Source organism: Castor canadensis, chromosome 8 (genome assembly GCF_047511655.1).
Source record: "Castor canadensis chromosome 8, mCasCan1.hap1v2, whole genome shotgun sequence".
Taxonomy (NCBI): domain Eukaryota; kingdom Metazoa; phylum Chordata; class Mammalia; order Rodentia; family Castoridae; genus Castor; species Castor canadensis.
The window spans coordinates 31,360,697-31,383,870 of NC_133393.1; the positions used below are offsets into that span (position 1 = coordinate 31,360,697).

General features: G+C 39.9%; 1 protein-coding gene across 3 annotated transcripts in view; it reads left to right on the forward strand.

The window, feature by feature from the left end:
* Window positions 1-23,174, forward strand: part of Gpld1 (glycosylphosphatidylinositol specific phospholipase D1) — a 51,017-nt gene that overhangs the window by 16,962 nt on the left and 10,881 nt on the right. For all 3 annotated transcript variants that reach the window (XM_074082777.1, XM_074082775.1, XM_020166698.2), the window contains exons 5-21: window positions 1,454-1,551; window positions 1,972-2,082; window positions 2,761-2,809; window positions 3,481-3,535; window positions 8,824-8,931; window positions 9,122-9,149; window positions 9,237-9,376; window positions 12,335-12,400; window positions 14,135-14,255; window positions 15,524-15,663; window positions 17,163-17,349; window positions 19,402-19,512; window positions 20,777-20,851; window positions 20,951-21,107; window positions 21,929-22,070; window positions 22,837-22,942; window positions 23,025-23,118. In XM_074082777.1, the coding sequence (XP_073938878.1) occupies window positions 1,454-1,551; window positions 1,972-2,082; window positions 2,761-2,809; window positions 3,481-3,535; window positions 8,824-8,931; window positions 9,122-9,149; window positions 9,237-9,376; window positions 12,335-12,400; window positions 14,135-14,255; window positions 15,524-15,663; window positions 17,163-17,349; window positions 19,402-19,512; window positions 20,777-20,851; window positions 20,951-21,107; window positions 21,929-22,070; window positions 22,837-22,942; window positions 23,025-23,118 (1,788 nt within the window). The remainder of the gene's footprint in view (window positions 1-1,453; window positions 1,552-1,971; window positions 2,083-2,760; window positions 2,810-3,480; window positions 3,536-8,823; window positions 8,932-9,121; window positions 9,150-9,236; window positions 9,377-12,334; window positions 12,401-14,134; window positions 14,256-15,523; window positions 15,664-17,162; window positions 17,350-19,401; window positions 19,513-20,776; window positions 20,852-20,950; window positions 21,108-21,928; window positions 22,071-22,836; window positions 22,943-23,024; window positions 23,119-23,174) is intronic.

A 23,174-nucleotide genomic window follows, 5' to 3' on the forward strand; every position in this document is an offset into this window, starting at 1 on the left:
GGATCCTCCTGATCTCTGCCTCCTGAGTAGCTAGGATTGCAGGCGTGAGCCACCAGGGCCCAGCCAACAGTAGCTTTCTTTTACTTCTTTGGTGATTCACTATTATTGTACCATTTGAAAGTATTTAACTTTCTTAAATATGTAATTGCCAAAGGAAAAAACTGTTTTTATACTCATATTTCATATTTGCCTAATGTAGAAATAAATTCCATAATCACAGTAGCAAGGACAACTGGTCTAAACAGATTTAGAAGGAGACCTGAGGGGCCCTCTGTGAGCTACGGAAAGGCGCACACACACAAGTGAGATGTGCTCAGACCTTTGGACAGTGGCTTGAGGAGGACTAGCATTCAGGTGGCCGGGAGGGACGTGCTTTTGCTTCCAGTCAGTATCACTTACAGAGGAATCGGAAAGCTCTGGTAATTGTAAGTGGAGATTGTTCTAATTCCCAGTTCTGGAATTTTTCTGTATTCTGGAAAATAGGAAGTATTTAGACTTTTAGCAGTAGGCACACTGTACAGCAATTTTAGTCTTAGTTCCAACTTCTTTGAAAATCATTTTCAGAAAGTCAAAAGGTTTATTTATTTATTTTAATTTTTTTAATTCATTTATTCATATGTGCATACATTGTTTGGGCCATTTCTCCCCCTCGCCCCCAAGTCAAAAGATTTTAAATGATATTTAGGCAATGTTCACTTTAGCCGCATTAGAAAGCCTGAATGGAGGGATCTGAGCTCTGGATGTTGCTTTCAGTTGCTCTGTGACATTGGCACCTTATGAATTTGTGATTTGGGGCACTTGGATGTTTAGAACAGATGTCAGTCCTTGTCTTCTGGGCCCCTCCTGGGAGTAGAACTGCTACATGAGGCACCACTGGCTCTTTCCAATGGTACTTGTGGAAAATACTCATTGGAGCCAGTGCTACTTTTTTTTGTTTGTTTTTTTCAGTGCTGGGATTTGAACTTAGGGCTTCACACTTACTAAGCAGATGCTGTAAATCTTGGGTCACACCTTCAGCCCAAGCTAGAGCCATTTAAAAACAATTATTATAAATTCAAATGCTTGAAAGTCTTGGATCTAGTCATTTTTCAATGACTTAGGTATGTTGTACAAAGAAGGAATTTAAAACCTCCCAAAACTTGACTCCTTAGTTTTAGGGCACAGAAATAGAGACCTAGCTTCTCTTGCAGCCAGATGATACAAAGTGCTATGAGCCTCTCCTTGTTACTGGGGGGCTCCAGCCATCACATACCAGTTCCTTGCCTGTTCTGAAACTTCTGCTAGCTTTTCTCGTTTGGAGGCATCCTTTGAACATCAATGGAAGAAACAAGGGGGCGGAGGGGGGGTTGGAAGAGAAAGAAGAAATGACCCACAGCACAGTGGATGGTAGTGGAAGATTTGATGGAGATTCTCCAACTTTTAAAACTCCAGAGTCTTGCTTTTGTTTTGTCAGGCAAATTCCATGACGTGTCTGAGAGGACTCATTGGACACCGTTTCTTAATGCAAGCATTCATTATGTCAGAGAGAACTATCCTCTTCCCTGGGAGAAGGTAGGCACGGCCTCTAGTCCTCACTCCTGTTTTTTCACCTGCATTTAACTCATTTGGCCCTCCCCTCCCTAGATTCTGTGACAACAATTTATCACTGCAACTTCAGTGCCAAGCACAGTAGTCAGGATACAGTAGATGGCTAATTAAAATTTAAATACGTTGTGAAAAAAAATTGCTGGGAGGGGGTATGTCACTTGGTCATGTTTTTCCAATAATTAACCTGAAATCATTTTCTAGGCACTATGAAACACTTCAAAAACTCTATGTAGTTTTTGGTAATTATAATGTACAATGTACCTGCTTCTAGTTTCTTGTTAAATCTCAAAAATAGAAGTGAATTCTTATTTGTTAAAACTTTTTATAGAATTGTTGTTATAAAATAAACCAAACATGCCTAACTCCAATTTGCCTGTTTGGCAGGACACAGAGAAACTGGTAGCGTTCTTGTTTGGAATTACTTCTCACATGGTGGCAGATGTCAGCTGGCACAGCCTGGGTATTGAACAAGGATTCCTTAAGACAATGGGAGCTGTGAGTACATGTCTCTATTGCTGATGACTTTATGGGAGTGCTAGGGTTACACCCAAGATCAAAAATGGAAAGGAAAACCTTAGGTGATTCAAATATCTTGTGGAGACAACAAGACTTGTTCAAAGTGGTGTTTGGTTAAAGTTTCATCTTTTCCAACTCATGCCTTCCACTCTTGCTACCTGGTAAACTCATCCACAGGAACAGAATGACTCGTGCATTGAAGACATCAATACATTTATGATCTGTTTTAGTTTTATTTAAGCTGCCTGTCTTAATGCCTGCCATTTGGCTCTATTGAAAAATAATGATTGCATTTTTTTTCCTTTTTAATTTTATATACGAAAATGCCATATCCCCAAGCTGAAAATTGTGATCTTACCTGGTGACTTAGCTTCTGAAAGACCCTGCTGTCATTAATTGATCATCATGCTATTCTGTTAGAAGTTTAAACTTGGACTCAGGGATTTTGTATACACCCTGGGAGGCACTAGCTGCAATAGCTTTGCTTTCCAACCCAGCTGCCAAGATACAAAGTACAGAGGAGTGTTGCAGTGAAGATTGAGTCTGTGCAAAGCCCGTCAGCACGTCATTGGGGTGGCCCTCTGCTGCTTGCTTGGCTGGGGTGACAGTGTGGGCTATGGTTTGTGATATATACACATGCTTCTCTTTCTTTCCCAGATTGATTTTCATGGCTCCTATTCTGAGGCTCATTCAGCTGGTGATTTTGGTACTGTTTATTTACATTTGCCAAATTTTCTCCTGTGGTAGTAATAGTTCACTTATAAATAAATCACTACCGCATCTTGTTTTTCTATGTTTTGCCAGTAACATATGTATGCTATTTTTGTATTTTAAACGTCAAAGTTCAGTTAGAGCACAGGCATAGCTCATTCAAAACACAGAGATGCATTTTTAAATAGCTGTGTCTCTATTTTATTTGTTTAAAAATCCGTACATTTTGTCATTGACTTGTATCATAATTTTGGAAAAAAGTACTTTTATATTGGATTAAAATTCATTGGCTAGTGTTTTAAGAGATATGTAGGAGACATTACTATATGTTCATTTTAAATTTGTAAACTCCATATTTTTTTCTGTAGTAAATTACCTTTAAATATATAAATAAGGTAGTGAATGGTATTTATTTAACAGAACCTTTATGGCCTTTCTGTAAAGTAAAAAGAAAATTTTTGGTTATATGTATAATTCTTTCTTAATTCATATACTTCAGTAGCTAAGACTTTTAAAAGATTGCTTTCTTCAAGAGAGACAGGCCTGTACCTAAAAAGCAGAAATATGTAATAATGGAAAGAATCTGGCTTATGAGAATTTGTGTTGAAAGATGCATGCTTTGCTGTCACTAATCCACCAAATTTAACTATTTTTCTCATGCTGTAGGAGGAGATGTGGTGAGCCAGTTTGAATTTAATTTTAATTACCTTGCACGGCACTGGTAAGAGCAATGTACTTTTTAAAAAGTAGCTTAAATTGTACAAAGGAGTTTTGTTGTGATATTTCTTTATTTTTTTAATTTTTATTTTTTTATTATTTGTATGTGCATACAGTGCTTGGGTCATTTCTATATGCGCATATGATGTATTTTGATTAAATTCACCCCCTCTACTACTCTTTCTTAACTCCCTTTATTCCTCCCCCTTTAATGTACTTTTAAATATGTAATATCTAAATGGCATTTAAGACTTTGACTCTTATTCTTAGAAAATAGAATTTACAATATAAATAGGACTTTTTTACATTTGTAAGTTTTAAAATTTTTGTTTTTAATTGACATTAATTGTACATATTTATGGGCTATCATGTGATGTTTTGGCAACACTGGGGTTTGAACTCAGGACCTCACACTTACTAGGCAGGTGCTCTACCACTTGAATCATTCCATCAACTCTCATGTGATGTTTTAATACATGCATACATGTGTAATGGTCAGGTCAGGGTAATTAGCATATCCAAAATCTCTAACACTTACCATTCCTTCGTTGTGGGAACATTCAAACCTTCTCATTTAGCTGTTTTTAAATATACATTACATTATTAACTATAGTCACCCTACCGAGCAAGAGGACAGAAGTATTCTTCTAGCTGTAACATGGTACCCAGTAACCAACCTTCCCTGACTTCTCTCTCCTTTTTACTCTGCCCAGCCTCCAGTAGCCACTACACTACTCGGTTGGTCTCTAACATCACTGTCTTTACAGTCACCTATAAGTGAGATCATACAGTATTTGTCCTCCTGTTACTAGCTTATTTCACTTAACAATGTTCTTCAGGTCCATCCATAGAACAGTTTTATGCAAATTTTTTGTAGAATACATAGTGTGTGATTGCATTTATCCAAAATGAAAAAAATATAATATTTTTCAAGTGAATGCATGTAATATAATAAAATTATTGAGAAAAGTAACAAAATGGTTAATAGGAAACATAGGATAGTGGTTACTCCTGATGGGAGAGATGGTAAGGTGCTTGAGAAGGGGAGACAGTGGCTTCTAAGATACCAGTAATGCTCTAGTTCAGGTTTGTTCAGATTGTTCCTTTTTGTGTTTTTTTCTTTTAATTGTAGTACTGGGATTTGAACTCAGGGCCTCACACTTGCTAGGCAGGCGCACTACCACTTTAGCCACAGTCCCGGTCCCCCTTTTTATGGTTGATTACTGTTTCATATGCCACACTTCCTTTCTCCCTTCAGCTGCTGGTGGACACATAGGTTGATTCCATACCCTAGCTATTGTGAATAATGGTGCAATAAACACGAGAGTGCAGATGTTTCTTTGGCATTCTGATTTCATACCCTTCTGGTATTAACTCAGTAGGGGGATTGCTGTGTCATATCATGGTTCCATTTTTACTGCATTTGCAAATTTTAAAAAGCAGAATTCCATATTAGAATAGTCTAAGTTGCTTCTTAGAGTATTATTATAAATTATAAATTACATCAAGCATATAAAATATATTTATAAATAAAAATAATAAGATAACGCACACCTCTTTAGCTACTTCCCATCTTAAGAAATAGAGCATTCTAGTATTGTAGAGGCTTCTTGTCTGCTCGTCTCAGTTTTCTTACCTTCTCTTCCACCAGGGGTAGCCACCATCTTAGGTTTCCTTTTAACCATTTTGTTGCTTTTCTCAATAGTTTTACTAATATGTATGTATTTATATGCAAATTATGGTATGGTTCTTCACTTTAGATAAATGGAATTGCACAGTATGAATTCTCTGCTATTTTTCTTTGCTTAAAATTGTTCTTGAGTTTTAATCATATCTAGTCCATTCATTTTGACCACTGTGTGGTCCTCCATTCTATGAATATACCAAAATGAATTGCTCCATCTAGGGTTGATGGGGGTGTAAGTAGTTTTAGCTGCTTTTGCTTTACACTTGATTTTACTACGTATATATTTTTCCTAAATGCTCTCATGCACAAGAGGGAAATTTCTCTCATGCACGAGAGGAAAATTTCTCCCATGCAAACACTAACAGAAGTGAAATTGCTATTGGATTGGGGCGTGGTTCAAGTGGTAGAGAACCTGCCTTGCAAATGCAAAGCTCTGAGTTCAAACCCCAGTGCCTCCGAAAAATGTGGAATTCCTGGGTTGCCAGACTTATGCATATTTAACTTTTTAAAAATGGTCTTCCTAATTTATAGTCCCATCAGCTTTGCTTGATAATTCTGCTTCTGCATTCTCCAAGACTTAGAACTGTCCAACTTGTTAAAGTTTTTCAACTTGTTTGGTGTGTAATGGCATCTCATGGATTTAACTTGAATTTATCAGAGTACTAATGAGGCTAAACATTTCCCTCTTATTAATCATTTACATTTGAGAACCTTTTTCAGTTTTTAGCCTATTTTTCTGTTGGATTGTTTGTCATTTTTATTTCATTATTATTATTATTATTATTTTAAATATTCTGGCTTTTAATCTCTTGCCAGTCAGTCACTTGTTACAAATACCTTTTTACAGTTTATAGCATGTCTTTTTACCTGTTATATGGTGTATCTTGATAAACAGAAATTGCTATTTTTAATGAATACATCATGTTATTATTTTTGCAGTGTGCACCTCTGATGTCTTTAAGAAATCTCTGACCATGAGGACATGAGACAATTCTCCTCTATATTTTATAGTTTTAAGTTTATGTCTTTAATTTACCTGGACTTTTTGTGTAATCTGAGATATGTCTAGTTTTATTTTTTCCTAAAGAGGTAACTGATTGTTCCAGAACCATTTTTCAATAGTCTACTCTTTCCTCACTGATCTGCAGTAGCCTCTGTTATCAGTGAAGATTACATATGTGTAGGTGAATTCTGGGCTTTCTGTTGTGTCTCGTTGGTCTGGTTGACTGTCTCTAAGCAATACTAATTGTTTTAATTACTGTAGCTTTATAATAATACATCCTGATCTCTATAAGGCCAGACATCTGAATTTATCTTTTCTCTTTTTCAAAAGTATGTTGTCTATTCTTTGCCCTTGCTCTTTCACACAAAATTTAGGATCAGGTTGACATGTTCCAAGACAAACATTGCTGGAATTTTGATCACAAATTTATTGAATCTAGCCATGAATTGGAGGAATATTAGCGATTTGGTAATATTGAGCCTTCTTACTTATAGATACATTTTATATTTCATTTTAAGTCTTAAATGACTTTAAAGTTTTATACGTTTTTCCACTACACTCCTATACATCTTACTAGACACAGTGCCAGAGACTTTTATTCGCTAGTGTAAATGGCAATTTTACAGTTTTATAGATAGTAGATAGTTTTATTTATTTATTTTTGTGGTGGAACTGGGTTCTTTTGAACTCAGGACTTGGCACTTGCTAAGCAGGTGCTCTACCACTTGAAATATGTCTCCAGCCCTTTAAAACATCTTTCATGTTCGTAGGATTACATAGTTTTTCAGTTTCTTCTTAAGGAATTTTGTGTTTTTGTAGGATTTTTCTAGTTTTCTCAGTGTTCAAATATTTTGGAGGAAGGTTGTTCATGCTACATATCTTTTTTCTTCTATTTTATTTGTACTTATGTTCCCTTTGTTATCCATATGTTCATCCTGCATTCTCATATTTTGAAATAATCTTGTGTAATATTTCTGACTTTTATATTTTAAAGAATAAACTGTTGGTTGTGTTGATCCTGTGTATCATATGTTAATTTTCTATTTTTTTGCTTTCTACTCTTATGTTTATTTTTTTCTTCTCCCTTCTTTGGGTTTTTTTGAAATTCATTAAATTTTTATTTATAGCCTAGAGTCTGAAAAGAATGCTGTTTCTTCAGTTTTTTACTTGATATTAGTGGTTGGTTATGCTTATTGATGCTGACTTATTAAATCTTCTGTTCAAGATATAATTAAGATATTCACACTATTTACTTTTTTGTCAGGTTGGTCTAATGATTGCTGACAGAAATTTGTTTAAAAAAATCACCCCTTGTGATGGTAGATTGTCCAATTTTTCCTGTCCACATTTGCTATGTATGTGTTTTAAAGATGCAGTATTAGATCCATTCAGGTTTCAAAGTCTTATCTTTCTGGTGATTGAACTTTTTATTGTGATGTACTGACCTCTTTATCTATCAATGCTTGTTCTCTTAGTGTCAGATGTGACTGTGGTTAGATTGGTCATCTTTTGGTTGTAATCCACGGTGCTTGCCTTACTTGGGGCTTGAGTTAAGCTTGCATTTCTCCAGAGGAAGTTTGCTGAGGCTTTTGCAGGGTACTTTGAGACACTATTATCTGGGACCACTTTAAGTTACATTCAATCCCTGAAGTTTTCTGACTATACAGGTAGCATGAATGTTGGAAGAAACATTTGTGGGACTGGCTAGCGGGGCTACCAATGTCATCAGGGTGAAAGCTAGCTTTCCTAATTGCTTACCTCGCAAAGTTTCCAGTTTCCATTTGTTTTAGGTCTTTGGAAAATTTTTATTTTCTTGCTAGCTTCATGATTCATTAAAACAAATATTTTTTATTATTTTCTCCTGCCTTTTAGCCTATTTTTATTGAGAAGACCAGTCTGCTATTCTTATAAACTAAAAAAATGGGGTTCTCAATCCCTTCTTTCTTGTAAATACACATAAATCAGATTTTACTGATCATGATTTTTGCCTTGTATATTCTGAGGACTTCAAAAATTAAGATAAAAGATGATTCAGTATTAATCTAATTTTAGAATACTGATCTTTTTCAAGCTGAAATAACTAATACTGTGAATCAGAAACTGGACCTTGAATTCTTCTCACTAATTTTTGTGCTGTATACTCTGAAACTGGCATGCCAACACAAGGAGCTATATTTTGTATTTTTTAAAAACTAATTCTTGAGAATAATTCAACTCAAAAAGTGAGGACACTTTAAATTGCTTCTTGATCTCTGAATTGACAAAATTAAACAAGTCTTTTCTACTTTATATTCAGTTTCCAATCTTTGAGTATATTTTCATAAATATTTGATTAAGGTACCAGTTGTTTGCTCTGTATCATTTAGCAGAGTATTTAACTTTTCTGTGCCTCAGTTTCCTCTATGTAACTTGGGAATGTAATAGTACTGAACACCAAGGGTCATTGGTAGGATTAAATACCTAGTGCAAGGAAAGACCTTTGCAAGATATCTGGCACGAGATAACCATAAAATAACTGGGATATGGTGCTGTTTCTGTTGTTGCTGTTATTGTTATCTTCAACTCAGAGTCTAAACATCTTTTATAATAATTCATTACTTAGGTATGTGCCCATCAAAGATCTACTGGGAATTTATGAGAAACTCTATGGTCGAAATGTCATCAACAAAAATGTCATTGTTGACTGTACTCACCTTCAGTTCTTGGAAATGTAAGTGTAACTGAGTTCATTGTGACTTTCTTAGCATGCTTTCTGTGTTTTAGTTCTTGAGAGTGGATTTTGCTTATTCAAAGATAGTTGTACAACAGTAAGTACATGTGGATGGAACTTTCTTTTCATTATTTGCTTCCTTTCTCTCTAGCAACTCCAACTAATATCAGAATTATTGTTTGCATTGCAGGTACGGTGAGATGCTAGCTGTTTCCAAGGTAAAATCTTCATTCTTGCATATCTTAGTTTGAAGGATTATGCAGACAGAAGGAATAGCATAATATTAATTGTTCTTTCTGCTGTAGCTGTATTCCACTTACTCTACAAAGTCCCCATTTTTGGTGGAACAGTTCCAAGAATATTTCCTAGGAGGACTGGATGACATGGCGTTTTGGTCAACCAATATCTACCGTCTAACAAGTTTCATGCTAGAGAATGGGACCAGGTGAATTATTACTGTTTTTACACCAGTCACTCTGTGCTTTGCTCCTGCTTCCCTGCATAATGCCCTGGCTTTCCATTTGATCCAACAAAGAACAAAATAATCTCATAGAGTGCTGTATTAATCTATTCAAAGAGGAAAAGAATGGAAACTGTCATCTCAAAAACCTAACGGTTCCCATCCTGTGGGCTTGGCTAATGTAACTAAGTTTTAGGGATAGGGAAACAGACTTTGCAGAATTTGTGCTCTGTGAGAAATAGCTCAGGCAGGACAGAATCAGCCTCCCCAGGTGGTTCTCCATTTGTTTATTTTGGGGGAACCCATGCTGGGAACCGAGTGCCAACTCTCTGTAAGCACAGGCTCCAGGGTGGCTCCAGACTGTCAGTGGCTCTGCCCTGTGTTTGTGCTGCAACTGGCACCAGGGTGTGGTGATCTTTTGATGCACCTGGACTGACCTTTCAGGGATTGAGGGTTCCAAGGGTACTTCACCTATCACTAAAAGGACAAAAGCCACCAGAACCCCTGCCCCAGCTTCCAAAATAAAATCAGAAATGATTTGTCAAGCACAGTCTGCTGTGGAAATCTGGCATGGAGCCCATATGAGACAGCTGCTCAACCTCCCTAGATCCTTTCCTTTCTGTTCGGCATGCTCAGGATGAGAGTTAATCAGATATGCAGACCAAATACAGAACAGAGTAGACAGGGACCACCACTGCCAGCTGTAGTGGATGTTTGTGAGGAATCAACCCTTAGGTCCTAGGGAGCTAAGGTTGCTTTGAGAACCCATTTGTCACCAGAGTGTTGGTCATGCCCTATCATCCTACTGCTGAGCTGAGTAGGTCACACACCGTGAGGTAGGAAGGGATGAAAACACTAGAGGCAGCATTGGCCACAAAGAAAGGACACCACCAAGAGCTGGATGGCAGGTTCTCTGGGCAGGAGCTGAGCCTGGGAAGCAGTTGCTGGTTAGGGATCCTAAAAGGGTGGGTGCTGATAGGTTGGAGTACTTACAGAAGCAGAGCTCCAGGATATTATACACTAGATCATGTTCCTGAGCCCTTAGAGACGTTTGCTAGTAGTCACATAATCTCAATCATAACTGCACATTGTGTTGTTTTGAGACAAAATTCCCTTTGATGTTAAGTTTGACATTAGCCTAGTACATAATAAACTTGCTTGTAAGACTCAGTGAGTAACAGTTTGGCAGGGATAAACAGGTTTAATATCAACAACACTTTTTTTTTTTTTTGTGGTACTGGAGCTTGAACTCAGGGCCTACATCTTGAACCACTCCACTGGCACTTGTTTGTGATTTTTTTTTTTTTTTTTGAGATAGGGTCTCACAAACTATTTGCCTGGGCTGGCTTTGAACTGCGATCCTCCTGATCTCTGCCTCCTGAGTAGCTAGGATTACAGGTGTGAGCCACTGGTGTCAGGCTCAACACCACTTTTAATAATGAAAGAAACCTCAAGTCAAATCCCTAATCCTTCTGTCTATGGCTGTGGGTTTTTAGGAGGGTGTAGAGAGGTTGGGATTTGAAATTTGAGAGACCTGCCACTTACTAATTAGTTACCTGAAACAAGTTGCTAAACCTCCCTAAAACTTGGTTTCCTCATCTGTAAAATGGAGATAGCAATCTTTCTATTGTTATGATAGGGGTGTGAGGATTAAATGAGAGCCCTCATCACAGAGTTTAGCATGAAGCAAGCACTTAATAAATGCTGGCTACCATTATTATAATTATTAGGAGGAAGCAAAGTTTATATTAGAGGGATTCATAACACCTGGTCACGTTAGAGTGAATGACCTGCATTTCCTTGTTTTATGTCATCTACATGTACCAATCCTCAAGTTACAAAATAGTTTTGGTGTTTGTTTTTGGCTTGGTTCTACACATAGCTAAGGGGATGTATTGCTGGACCTTATTCTTTAATTTGGAAGAAATAATTGAGAGGAATATATATCTTGTCTATTGATCTGTGTCCTAATTTGCCAAGACATAAACTTTTCCAAATTGCTTGTTTCCTTATACACACATACAAAGAAATGTTTTTCTGAATTTATGGGAAAACTTGTTGTGTGACAGAAAAAAATGCAAATATTTTCATATTAACAATCACCTTCCAACTTACTAAAAATAGGGTATCTTCCAAAGCTCATTCATGTTACTTGAAGCTCATATTTTCCTAAAGAAACAGTGACATAATGGTAACTACATTCCCAGCTAGAACTCTACTTACCTCAAAATGTCTGACATTGTCGGGGTGTCTTCTGAATGCTAATGGTAGAACAAAGACAACTCAGTAAACCTTTCAGTGCATAGCTGGCCCTAAGAAAGATTTTTGAGGAGAAAGCTCACCATCAGTTTCTCCCCACCTCCTTTCCCAAATTCTTCACATACCTACTTTTTCTCACTCCTTGCTCAGTACTATCTTCAACATCCTTGAGCCTCCCACAGTGACCTCCATACAAATCTCCTTCAAAGTAGTCTTCCTTTCAGAATGTCAACACCCCTCCCTTAATACTTCTCTTCACCTTTGGGGGTAAACCCCTCATAGAAAGAGGTCATTCTTTACATTCTCTGAGGACTTTTCACTTGTAAAAGGGGATATTTTGTTTCCTATTTAATTGTTGAGTTTGTAGAAATTTTTAAGAGAATGAAATTGAGCAATTCAGATGTATTTGAGCATAAATGAGTCTCTAATCGTGGGACATTTCAAGTTAGCTGTAGGGTGCAGAAGGGGGAGGAAGGCATGCATCAGAGGTGACAGGCCTGTATGACTTTGTCACTAACTGCAGTCCCTGTAGCCTGGAAAGACCTGAGGCTCTTGGGGCTGTATGGTAGGTAGTGAACACTTGAAACCTTTTGAAGGTGGTTTAAGGTGCACCACTGATTCTTGGCAAAACCCATGCTTGAAAAGAAGGTAGAAAAACGACTAACTCATTGCACCATTTTCCAGTGACTGCGTCCTTCCTGAGAACCCTCTGTTCATTAGGTGTGGTGGCCAGCAAAACAACAGCCTCAGGTAGGTGGGTTACAAAATCATTCCTACAAAAAGAACATCTCACCCAGAGGGGCTGTCCTCTAGAGCTTGAGAGCATGGGGTCTGTAGACAGACAGATGTGGGTCCATAGTTCATCTCTGCCATTTACAACCATGTGACTTTTAAACTAATTGCTGAATTTTTTTCAGCTATAGCTTCCTCTTCTGTGTGATGAAAAAAAATGCATTTACACTCCAAGAATTATGGAGTAGATTATGTGTAATTATGGACTTAAGGCAATTAGCGCATAGTGAGTTGCTCACTAAATGATAGTTGGTATTCTTCTTGCTGTCATAATTAATGTTGTTATTTGTCAACCGTACTCAAATTTCATTATGTAAAAGCATTTATCAATAAGACAGTATAGGTAGAAGCCCTGTCTGGTAATTTCTGACATAGAGACCAGAAGGTGGAGATTATATCATAAGAAGTGGCATCTCCTGCTAGAGGTAGGGACCAAACATTATTCATTCAGTAATATTATTAATAGATATCAGTATACTTATTATTAATAATACAAATAATAAAATACCAGGTGTCATTAAGGGCCAGAAACTCATTCAGGGCCCAGAAAGAGCATTGTAAACAAGACAGAAACACTTCCTGTGCTTGGGGCATATGTCCTGGCAGGTAGATGGGCACTGAACAAGTTGTAAATATTGTTGACCATTAGGGAGGGAAAATGCCAGGTCTTCTGGGAATGTACCATGGTGGCCCAGCCCAGGCCTAGGACAGCCTTCTTGAAGAAGTGATGAGATATTTAAGAGTAAGCAAACATTAGATGCTAAAAGGAGAGTACCACAGTGAAAGAGAGTAAGGAGATGATCTTTCATTAGTAGAATTGAAAATATGCAGAAGGGGTCAGTCAAGCTCTCCTTATTTAACTTATTTAAAGTAAGTTTGGTTGTATTTTTTTTTAAATTGAATTGAACACCTTTAGGTAGGGCTTGCCATCTGTGGATGTCAGAATCCCTACCCTTGCTACCATCTGCCCCAGGACTTCCTGCATTCATGTCTGTTTTCCACCTTCCATTCAATCAGTTCTGAAGCCTGTGTGGCTCCTCTGGGCATCTGCAGGATAGATTGGTTAAAATATCTGAATTGGAAAATGCATTTTTATTAGATAATTCTAGCATGTCTTTAAAGATAAGTCAATACGTCTACATACCAGTCTTCCTGCTATTGACATTTTTCTTCACATTTTATGAGAAATATTGACATATCTTTAATTTTTTATTAATATAGAAACCTTTTATTCCTATCATAGAACTTTGAGACTATCAGAAATATCAGGGTTTTTGATTTTGTTCTTTTGGTGCTGGATTGAACCCAGGGCTATACACGTTAAGCACATGTCCTCCTATTGGGCTATCTCAGTCCCAGAAACATCAGTTCCTATAAGGATAGGCTTTTATGCCTTGGAAATGTGTTTACTAAGAGATTTTGTGGAGTGGCAGGTTTTCCTAAATGTTATTTCTTCAATCTTCAGATGTTAAAATTTTGTGTTTGTTGTTATATTTTGTTTGTTTTCCAGTGCTGGGGATGGAACCCAGGCCTTTGTGTCTGTTAGGCAAATGATGTATCGCTGAGCTACATCCCCAGCACCAAATTTTGTGATCTTTTATCTAATGATTAACGTGACTATATTCTTCAACTCAGTAATTCAGAGGGTTGGTTGTTTTCTCTGGCTTAACCATTTTATTACTCTTTCAACAGCTCAAAAGTGCAGAAAAATGATTTTCATAGGAATTTGACTGTACCCATAAGTAAAAATATTGGAAAAAACATAAACTATACTGAAAGAGGCGTGTTCTTCAGTGTCGATTCTTGGACCCCGGTGAGAACTTTCTGCTTTTAGTGGAGGAGGAGGGACATGCTGCTTCCCATGATAGCTTGTTTTGTGGAGCCCCTGGATATTCATTCCATGAAACATTACCTGGGCTTGTGCCAGGCCAGTGAACAGCTTTGGCCTCTAAATGTGGTGTGTTCCAGAGATGCCTTAAGAAGTGAACCTGGACCTCATTGGCCTTTGTCAAGTTTGGTGGAGTCCAAGGTGGTTCTTGGACCAGCTCTGCTTTTCAATATTGAAGGCTCAGGCTCACTGGGCATAGTCCTATGGTGAGGGATACCACTGCATATGAAATTCATGTATGGGCCCATCTTTTAAGTGAAAACATGTTATTGTGGGGATATAAAATGAAAGGAAAGAAGAATATAACCTTTGGAAAATTTTAATCTAAAAGGAGAAATATGAAAATAGCCATTATGTAGGTAGAATACAACAAATACCATGACGCAGTGGGAGGCTACATGGCGGGAAGGTAATTTTATCTTGCAGGCTATCAGGAAAGGCTTCACAAAGGAGCCTCCTGGCTCTGAGCCCAGCTGCTCTGCTCTGGGGCAGGCCTTGGAGGTCTTATTTGGTCTCATGTCACCCCTGTGTAGATTTAGATTGTATCACCTTAACTTGGATGGATCTAGTGCCCCACCAACTTGCTCAGGGTCACTCCAGCAAGCCTTTGTGTCTCTGCAGTAATTACATTAAGGACAATTCATCCCAAGATGAGGGGTTAGTTGTCCCCCAAATTTTCTAGCATATTGCTTTCAGCTCTGTATATGAGCTTTCATGCCTGCTTGGTTTTTTGGGACTGAAAACAACTAAGAAGCATCTCAATGTGGATGTGGCATAGAGGATACTTTTGACATCCTTGTGTTCCAGTTCATTTGAGAAAAAAGGTACATACACAAAATATAACTTTGGTTCTAGATCAAATGGACTTATCTTTTCTAAAGTTTTAGCCTATAAAAATAATTTTGTTCAGTTAGGTTCTGCACATTAGTACAGAGCATCCTGACTTACTGGTTTCCCAGTAAGTCCCAACTAATGCGTCCCATGCTGGCTTTGCCCTCCTGGGCTATAACTTTATAACCCATTAGGGTACTCTGGGTTTAGTGATGTCACACTCCTAATTGCCTGTGCCAAGTGATCTTACTCGTTTTATTTTATTAGCAATTGTAAGAATTCATATCCTTCACAAAAGTCCAGTAGCCTCTGTGGATTGTGCTATGTGCCTTTACCTGTTTGGCCTGACTTTTTTCTTTCAGGATTCTATATCCTTTATGTACCAGGCTTTGGAAAGGAACATCCGGACAATGTTTTCAGGCAGCTCCCGAGAGTCACGGAAGCATGTCTCCAGCCCCTCAGCATCTTACTTCTTGTCAGTTCCCTATGCAAGGCTTGGGTGGTATGTTTATCTAACTCCTGAATGCTGTCATCAGTATTCATTTCATTCAGTCATTCATGAAGTGTTTTAGATAGCATTTGTTGGCACCCTATTTTCTACTCAATTCATCATCAGAAAAAGGTTAATTAAGTGGTTTAGCTCTGGTGAGGACCAGGTGATGTCTTTAAAGTTCATCAGCCATGTTTTTGTACAAGTGGCTTACATATTTACATTGTTGAGTAATTACAACAATATAGTATTAATTTATAGAATATTTATAGTGCTCCAATGTTCCGGAGCTATACTGTCACAGATTTGCTTTCTGCGATGTAATGACATTAGAAGAATGCAAGCAAACAGCTGTAATAATGGGAATGTTGTGACTTCATATGGTAAAAGTAAGCCCACTATGATACTTTTATAAAAAGGTTGTTAGGTATTCCTCTGAATTTAAAATTCATTCAAATTCGAGCCAACATATAAAAGTGACTTTGCTGGAGGATTTGGTGAAATCACTTTTTAAAAACCATATTCATTAAATGTGAATGACATTACATGTTCTCAGAAGAGTTTTCTGATCATCCTTCCTCTTTGGGGGCCACTAATGCATTCAGTCGTAGCACAGGAAGATGAATGGTGTCTCTCTACTGCCATTCATCAGTGAATAATGACTCTTCTTGGCCTCCTTCCTGAAAGAGCCAAAGGAGGCCTCATGTTGGGCTGTCAGCCACACAGAGACAGCCACAGTCCCAGGGCCTTCCCTGTGGGCCATTCCTAGGCAGCACTGAACCTAAGGGGTGCAGAGAAACCAAGGACTCTGCTGAGGTGTCTGCTCCTCACACCAGGCATCCCAACTCCCAGAAACTTCTCTGCCTGTTTACCTCTGATCTCCCATTTGTTCTTTATGTGGCTGTAAGATAGAATATGCAAATGGATTTTGATTTTTTTCAGCCCCAATAGTGACATTCAGACATTCCATTTCTATAACTGGTAGGTCATAAATCTCACTAAAAAGCATTCATTAAATATGTTGGAGACTAGATTTAACATAACAAAAGGTGCTCTGTGTAGCTACTGTAGAGATAGTGTGTTTAACACAAGCTCATCTTTGGTTAGGTAACATTGGAATGAGCAGATCATAAAGCAGCCTGCCCCACTGGCTGGGAACTTTGCTGGGTGGGACTGTCCTCTTTCTCGGGCCAGCCCAGGATTGTGCTGTGGCTGCTCTGGCTTTGCATATAGGACCCGATGCTGTGTGAGGCTGTTTTTCACCTGCCTGGTCCAGAAGTGCCTAGAGGCCTTGATTTGTCCATTTTTTTTTTTGTTTTGTTTTTCCCTATGGAGAAAAAGACAGTGAACCATTTAAACAATATAGCTTCCAAAATGATCAGCAGTCATGCAGGGTAGAAAGTCAGTGAGAGAAAGCTAAATTGCTGAATTCTAGAAAAGAAAAAGGCAAGAGAAGGTTTCACCCAAAGTGCTTGGTGGACCTTGCAATGAGTTCCCCCTTCTTCCATAAGGGCAATGGTGTCAGCAGACCTCAATCAGGATGGGCACAATGACCTCGTGGTGGGTGCACCAGGCTACAGCCACACTGGCCACTTCCAGGTCGGGCGTGTGTACATCATTTATGGCAATGACCTGGGCCTGCCCCCTGTTGATCTGGACCTAGACAAAGAAGCCCATGGAATCCTGGAGGGCTTCCAGGTGAGACTCCCATCTCATATTTTCTTTTGGAGTAGTGAATAAGCCACTGCCTGCATTTTGGAGACTTTTATTTATTTGTTTTTGTGGTGCTGAGGATAAAACCCCGGACACATACCAGGAAAGTGTTCTACCATTGATCTATACCCTTAGTCCTAACTGCCTGCATTTTATGACAAATTCCCCAGGATGAATAACCAGTAATAGGAATAAGTGCTTTTCATCTTCAAAAGCACATGTACATCATTTATCCCATTCTGTCATTAACTTCGAGTATTTAATGTAATGCTTCTCAAAACATATATGCTAGATATATGTAGATAGAACTGGTCTGAGTGATCAATTGGGATATGATTTCTTATTAACAAAACTTCCTTATATGACCACTAGTATAATATATTATGAATTATATATGCATATATATATATATATATATACATATATATATACATATATATGGTTTGGAAGAATTTCAGAAGCACAGAGAATACTAGAACATGCACTTAAAAAGCAAAAGGTACAGTGGCTGATGATGAAAGGAGACTCTGATGAATAGAGCCCTGCATCTAAGATGTGAAAATAATTTGCCTGGCCAGTGTATGAGGTCACACAGTCCCAGAGGCTATCCCATTTTCTGGAACCTTCTGACACTACATGAACGATTTCTAAAATAAGTCAACTCGTTTCTTTTGCTTCTTACTGCTCCACAAAGCCATCCCCTTGTAAGACTGTTCTGTTAAATATAGTCCCTTGGGCTCATATGGACAGGGAATAAGAGGCAGCTGCTTCATAGGAGGTGGCTCCATGTCTTCCTCCACAGCAAATGGCCTTTGGTAATTTGAAAGGTGGCCAAATTAGAGCCTGGACTAGGGATGGGAATCCTGTACCCCAGCCCTGGGCTGCTACCAACCTCTCTGTGACCTCATCCAATGTGTAGGATTAGGATGGGTATCTCAAGGATTTGCCTACTTGAATATTCATGCTTCTCTAGGAAAGACTGGCTGGTCCTCAGGGGCTTCACAGCATAGCTGCTGGACAAGCCGGTCTGTAGGGGACAGGACTAACTCTTGGTCCCCATCCTGCCCCAGCATGCATTGTACCCTGAACAATCTTCTCTCATTTGTCAAGTTCCTGCCTTGTCACAAGGGGCAGAGTTCAAGATGCCATTGTACACATAGAAGATGAGCCAATACATAATAGATGGGACACTGGGGCATGTGCGGTGTGGCAAGCACTGCTGTGTAAGAGGCGATTTGTTGTGATGTAAGCCAAGTAGTGAAAGACTGGCGAGCCTAATGAATTGCTTTTAGATTGAGGCTGATTCTAGTCAGCAGGAGAAAAAATATGTAAAATCCACCTTGGAAGAAAATTGTCTCTGAGTAGACTGTTTTCCGCCTAAAAATTGTGAAAGTGGGGGTAATAATAAGAATAGTAGCTACCTTAATCCTTGTGAAGTACTTAGAACAGTGTCTACAGCAGCACTATCCAGTAGAGTTTTGCCATGATGGGAACTTTCTGTAGTTGTGCCGTGTAATATGGGAGCCACCATCCATGGGCTTTTGAGCACGTGCAATGTGGCAAATGCAGCTGAGGGACTGTATTTTAAATGTTATTTAATGTCAATTACTTTACATTTATAATAGCCCTATATTTGGCTAACAACTACTGTATTGGAAAGTGTGGCTTTAAAATATACCATGCATTCCACAAATGCCAGCTTTTGTTACGGTTGTTATATAATTATTATTTTAGTTAATTTTGAAGAATAATTTGGTGCTTAGCACGGGGTGGAGTATACGCAAGACTGTTTTCTACAAACTTAGAATTCCTTAGAACTGAGCCTCTACTTTCTGGCATCCCAGTTTCTCCTCAAGAAGACAGCCATGCCCAAAACACCCTTAGGGCAGAGCTATCCTGTCCATGTGTGGCAGAGGTGTTACAGAGTGCTTCAACTTTTGGGTGATGGTAGGGTGTTCCAGGCTCTTTATGCAGGGAGTCAGGAATATTCCTCTGAAGGCTGTGACTTAGCCAGGGAAGTAATTTGTGCCTTTTCAGCCCTCAGGTCGGTTTGGCTCATCCTTGGCTGTGTTGGACTTTAACAAGGATGGGGTTCCTGACCTGGCTGTGGGAGCTCCCTCTGTGGGCTCAGAGCAGCTCACATACAAAGTAAGGCTGCTGGTGATGGGAAAATGGGGCATGAGGGGAGGGAAGGGCACTGCTGGGAGAGTCCCTGGAGCAAGGCAGATGCCCCCTGCTTGCCAGGCCAATTGTTGTGGGCAGATGAATTCAAGCTCCCACTTGGGTCTTTGATGTGAGCCTTGGGTTGCCTCATAGCACCTGCTTCTGTCTTGCGGGCCTTAGTTTGGCCTCAGGGTTCCCAAATCTACCAGCTACTTTTTTTCCCCTCTTGCCTCATAATACGGAGAACTAGCATGGAAGACAGAAGTCCAGCTAACCTGTAGCTTCCTGTCATTACAGCAGGAGGTGGCCTCTGGGCACTGCCTATTGCCTGAGCCCTGGCCCCTGGGGCTTTCTTCCCATACATTCTTCATACTGTAGTGCAACTTGAGCTTCTACCTGACCAGTTTTATGCCCTTGGAGGCCAAAGGCTTTTCCTTGCCTCCTACCCTTGCAGGCTGACCTCATGCCCCCTCTTCCTAACACCCCTTTTCCAGAATGATTTGTCTCATCGTGAGCCCTATGCTTCAGGCTCTCTCATATCAGGCTCTGCTTACATAGCTTCTTCCAACTGAAAAACCCTTCCTCCCCTCTTGTTCTTTGGTAACTCCTGGGTGAATCCAGGTATCTTTGTGCTCACAGAGCACCCGTGCTGTACCTATCCCAGCCCCTTCCGTGCTTCTGCATCTAGTTACCTGTCTGCCAGCTTTTGGAAGGACAGATATGGGTCTTACCTGTCATTGTGTACCTAGTTCTTGGCTTATGATGAAAATAAATGCTGTGGAACAAACGGGAGAGAGACAGGCAAGTTAAAAGAGGATCTGACTCATCACAGAAAAAAGCATAGCATGTGTTCGTTGGCTGGTGAATGGTACAGACTCTGGGTGTTCTGTTCATAGATGCAGTGGGCTGGGCAGGGAAGGCTTCAGGGAAGAGAATGAAATTAGGTGGGCATTGGAGCAAGTAGGAGCTGAGTAAGTCACTCTGTTAACACTGAACACTGATGTCTGGCAAATCCTGAGCAAGATACTGGGGAGGCAAAGATAAAAATGGCAGTTGTTGCTTTGGGGGCTCTCATAGTCTGATGGAAGTGACATGCTTAAAAAACCCTTCAATGCTGGATTTCTGTCACTCATTAAGCTCTTGACCACAGAGGATGGGGATGGTATGTTTCCGTCAGTCCTCCTTGTCTTGCTATTAGTGCTTGTCATCATTCCGGCCTCATGGTCTGTCGCTGTTTGTCCTTGTCTAGGGTGCAGTGTATGTCTACTATGGCTCCAAACAAGGGAGGCTGTCTTCTTCCCCGAGCATCACCATCTGCTGCCAGGTATGTTTGCCCCTTTATTCAGGGGCAGAAATTGAGATCTTGCTGCATTTTAATTGCCCCTGGGGCTGAGAAAGACATGTTCTCCTGGTTTTTCTGAAGGACATCTACTGCAACTTAGGCTGGACACTCCTGGCTGCAGACATGAATGGAGACAGTGAGCCTGACCTGGTGATTGGCTCCCCTTTTGCACCAGGTGGAGGGAAGCAGAAGGGAATTGTGGCTGCGTTTTATTCTAGCCCCAACCAGAGTGACAAAGGTAGAGCCTGGTGTGTGTGTGTGGGGCGAAGACCATTGTTCCTCCTGTCTCTTTCTCCTGGGCTTATGGCCTTTTCCTCATCCAATATTACCTTACCAAGTTTGTCTAACTGTTTCTTATTTTTACAGATGTTATAGCGAGTGATGTGGACAGATTCACTGAGCATGCAAAAAGCTACCTAATTTCTTTATCTTGAAAAGGGGTCAATAGCTTTTTTGGTTTTTTGGTACTGGGGATTGAACTGAGGGCTCACTCTATCACTTGAGCCCATACCCTTAGTCCTTTTGCTTTCAGTTTAATTTTTTAGATAGGGTCACATGTTAATTCGACCAGGCTGGCCTCAAATAGACATCTCCTACCTTCACCTCCTGAGTAGCTGGGACTGCAGATGTGGGCTACCACACCCTGCTTGAAATGGAGCGTGTAACTTTTTGCCTGAGCTGGTGTTGAGCCATGATCTTCCTATCTCTGTCTCCTGAGTAGTTGGGATTACAGGCTTATACCACAATACTCAGCACCAATCAGTTATTTTTATAGTTTCTCAGTGTGAAATAGAAATGCTAAGGAAGTCTTAGGTCCAAAGGCATTCCAGTGTGTTCTAAACTGTCCAGAAAATGGCTTTTTAAAAAATAGCATTGTCTATCCTATGGAAATGAGCTCCAGAAATGTATTTGTTGTATGAAGTGTAAGATCTGCTTCTGATGTTGGGATACTGGGATCAATAAGAGTTCTGGCAGACTCAGCAGAATGAACTTGCTTCTCATTAGCTTACAAACACAACCTGTTTTACTTGAAGTAAGAGGGACTGGGGTCTTCTTCAGAAATACTGAACACGGAGGCAGCTGATTGGATGGTGAGAGGTGAGGAGGACTTCGCCTGGTTTGGATATTCCCTCCACAGTGTCACTGTGAACAACAGAACCTTGCTGCTGGTTGGGAGTCCTACCTGGAAGAATGTCAGTAGGTGAGCACTGACCTTGGGGCCCTGGGACCAATGAGCACTGCTGTGGGAGCCCATTAAATGTGGGTTATAGGAAAAAGGAAATTCCTGCCCTTAGACAGTAGAGCTCAGGCTCTGGGACAAGGTCACAGATTCTCCATCTTAGAAGGTGACTGCCAGAATTAAGTTCCATAGACTGCCTGGATTAAACAGCAGAAACACATTGTCTCACAGTTCTGGAGGTCGGCATCTGAGATCAGGGTGTTGGCAGTGTTGGTTTCTCCTGTGGCCTCTCTGTTTGGCTTGTAGATGGCAATCTTCTCCCTCTGTCCTCACATAGTCTTCCTTCTGTACTTGTCTGTGTCCTAATCTCTTCTTATAAGGACACCAGTCAGGTTGGATTAGGGTCCACTCTAATGGTCTCATTTTAATTTAGAAGTCACCTCTTTAAGGACCCTATCTCCATACATTCTGAAGTACATACATATCTCCATACAGTCTTGGCAGTTAAGACTTCAGTTTAGGGGTTTGTGGGAAAGTGACTGGGTCCCTAACAGTAGGTCCCTGGGCTTGTGGTCAGTTGGGAGGCAGAATGATGGACATGGGGCCTGGAGAGCCTCCATACTGTTGGGATTAATTTCAGTGGTCCCAACCCTTTCAGACAAGGACCATGAAGACGTAATGAGAGGGAGGCATGGTGGGACTGTGTTGTGTTTTCTCTCCTTGGAGCTGGACCCTGGACAGATCTTAATCCCATGTGCTGTAGCCGAGCCCCTGTACTTCTTTCCAGGATGGGCTATTTGTTCCGCAGCCATAATGAGAAAAAGAGCCTTGGAAGGGTGTATGGCTACTTCCCACCAAATGGCCAAAGCCACTTTACCATTTCTGGAGACAAGGTATGGTTACTCTTTCCTCCCAAGTTCGTGGACACTACAAAGTTTTCTCAACTGTACAATACTGATTTACCATATTTCGCAGGCAATGGGGAAACTTGGCACTTCTCTGTCAAGTGGCCATGTAATGATGAATGGGACTCTGACGCAAGTGCTCTTGATTGGGGCCCCGACTCACGGTAGGTCACGCGCCACAAAGCTTTGTTTTCTTAAGGTCTAAGATCAGTGCCAGACA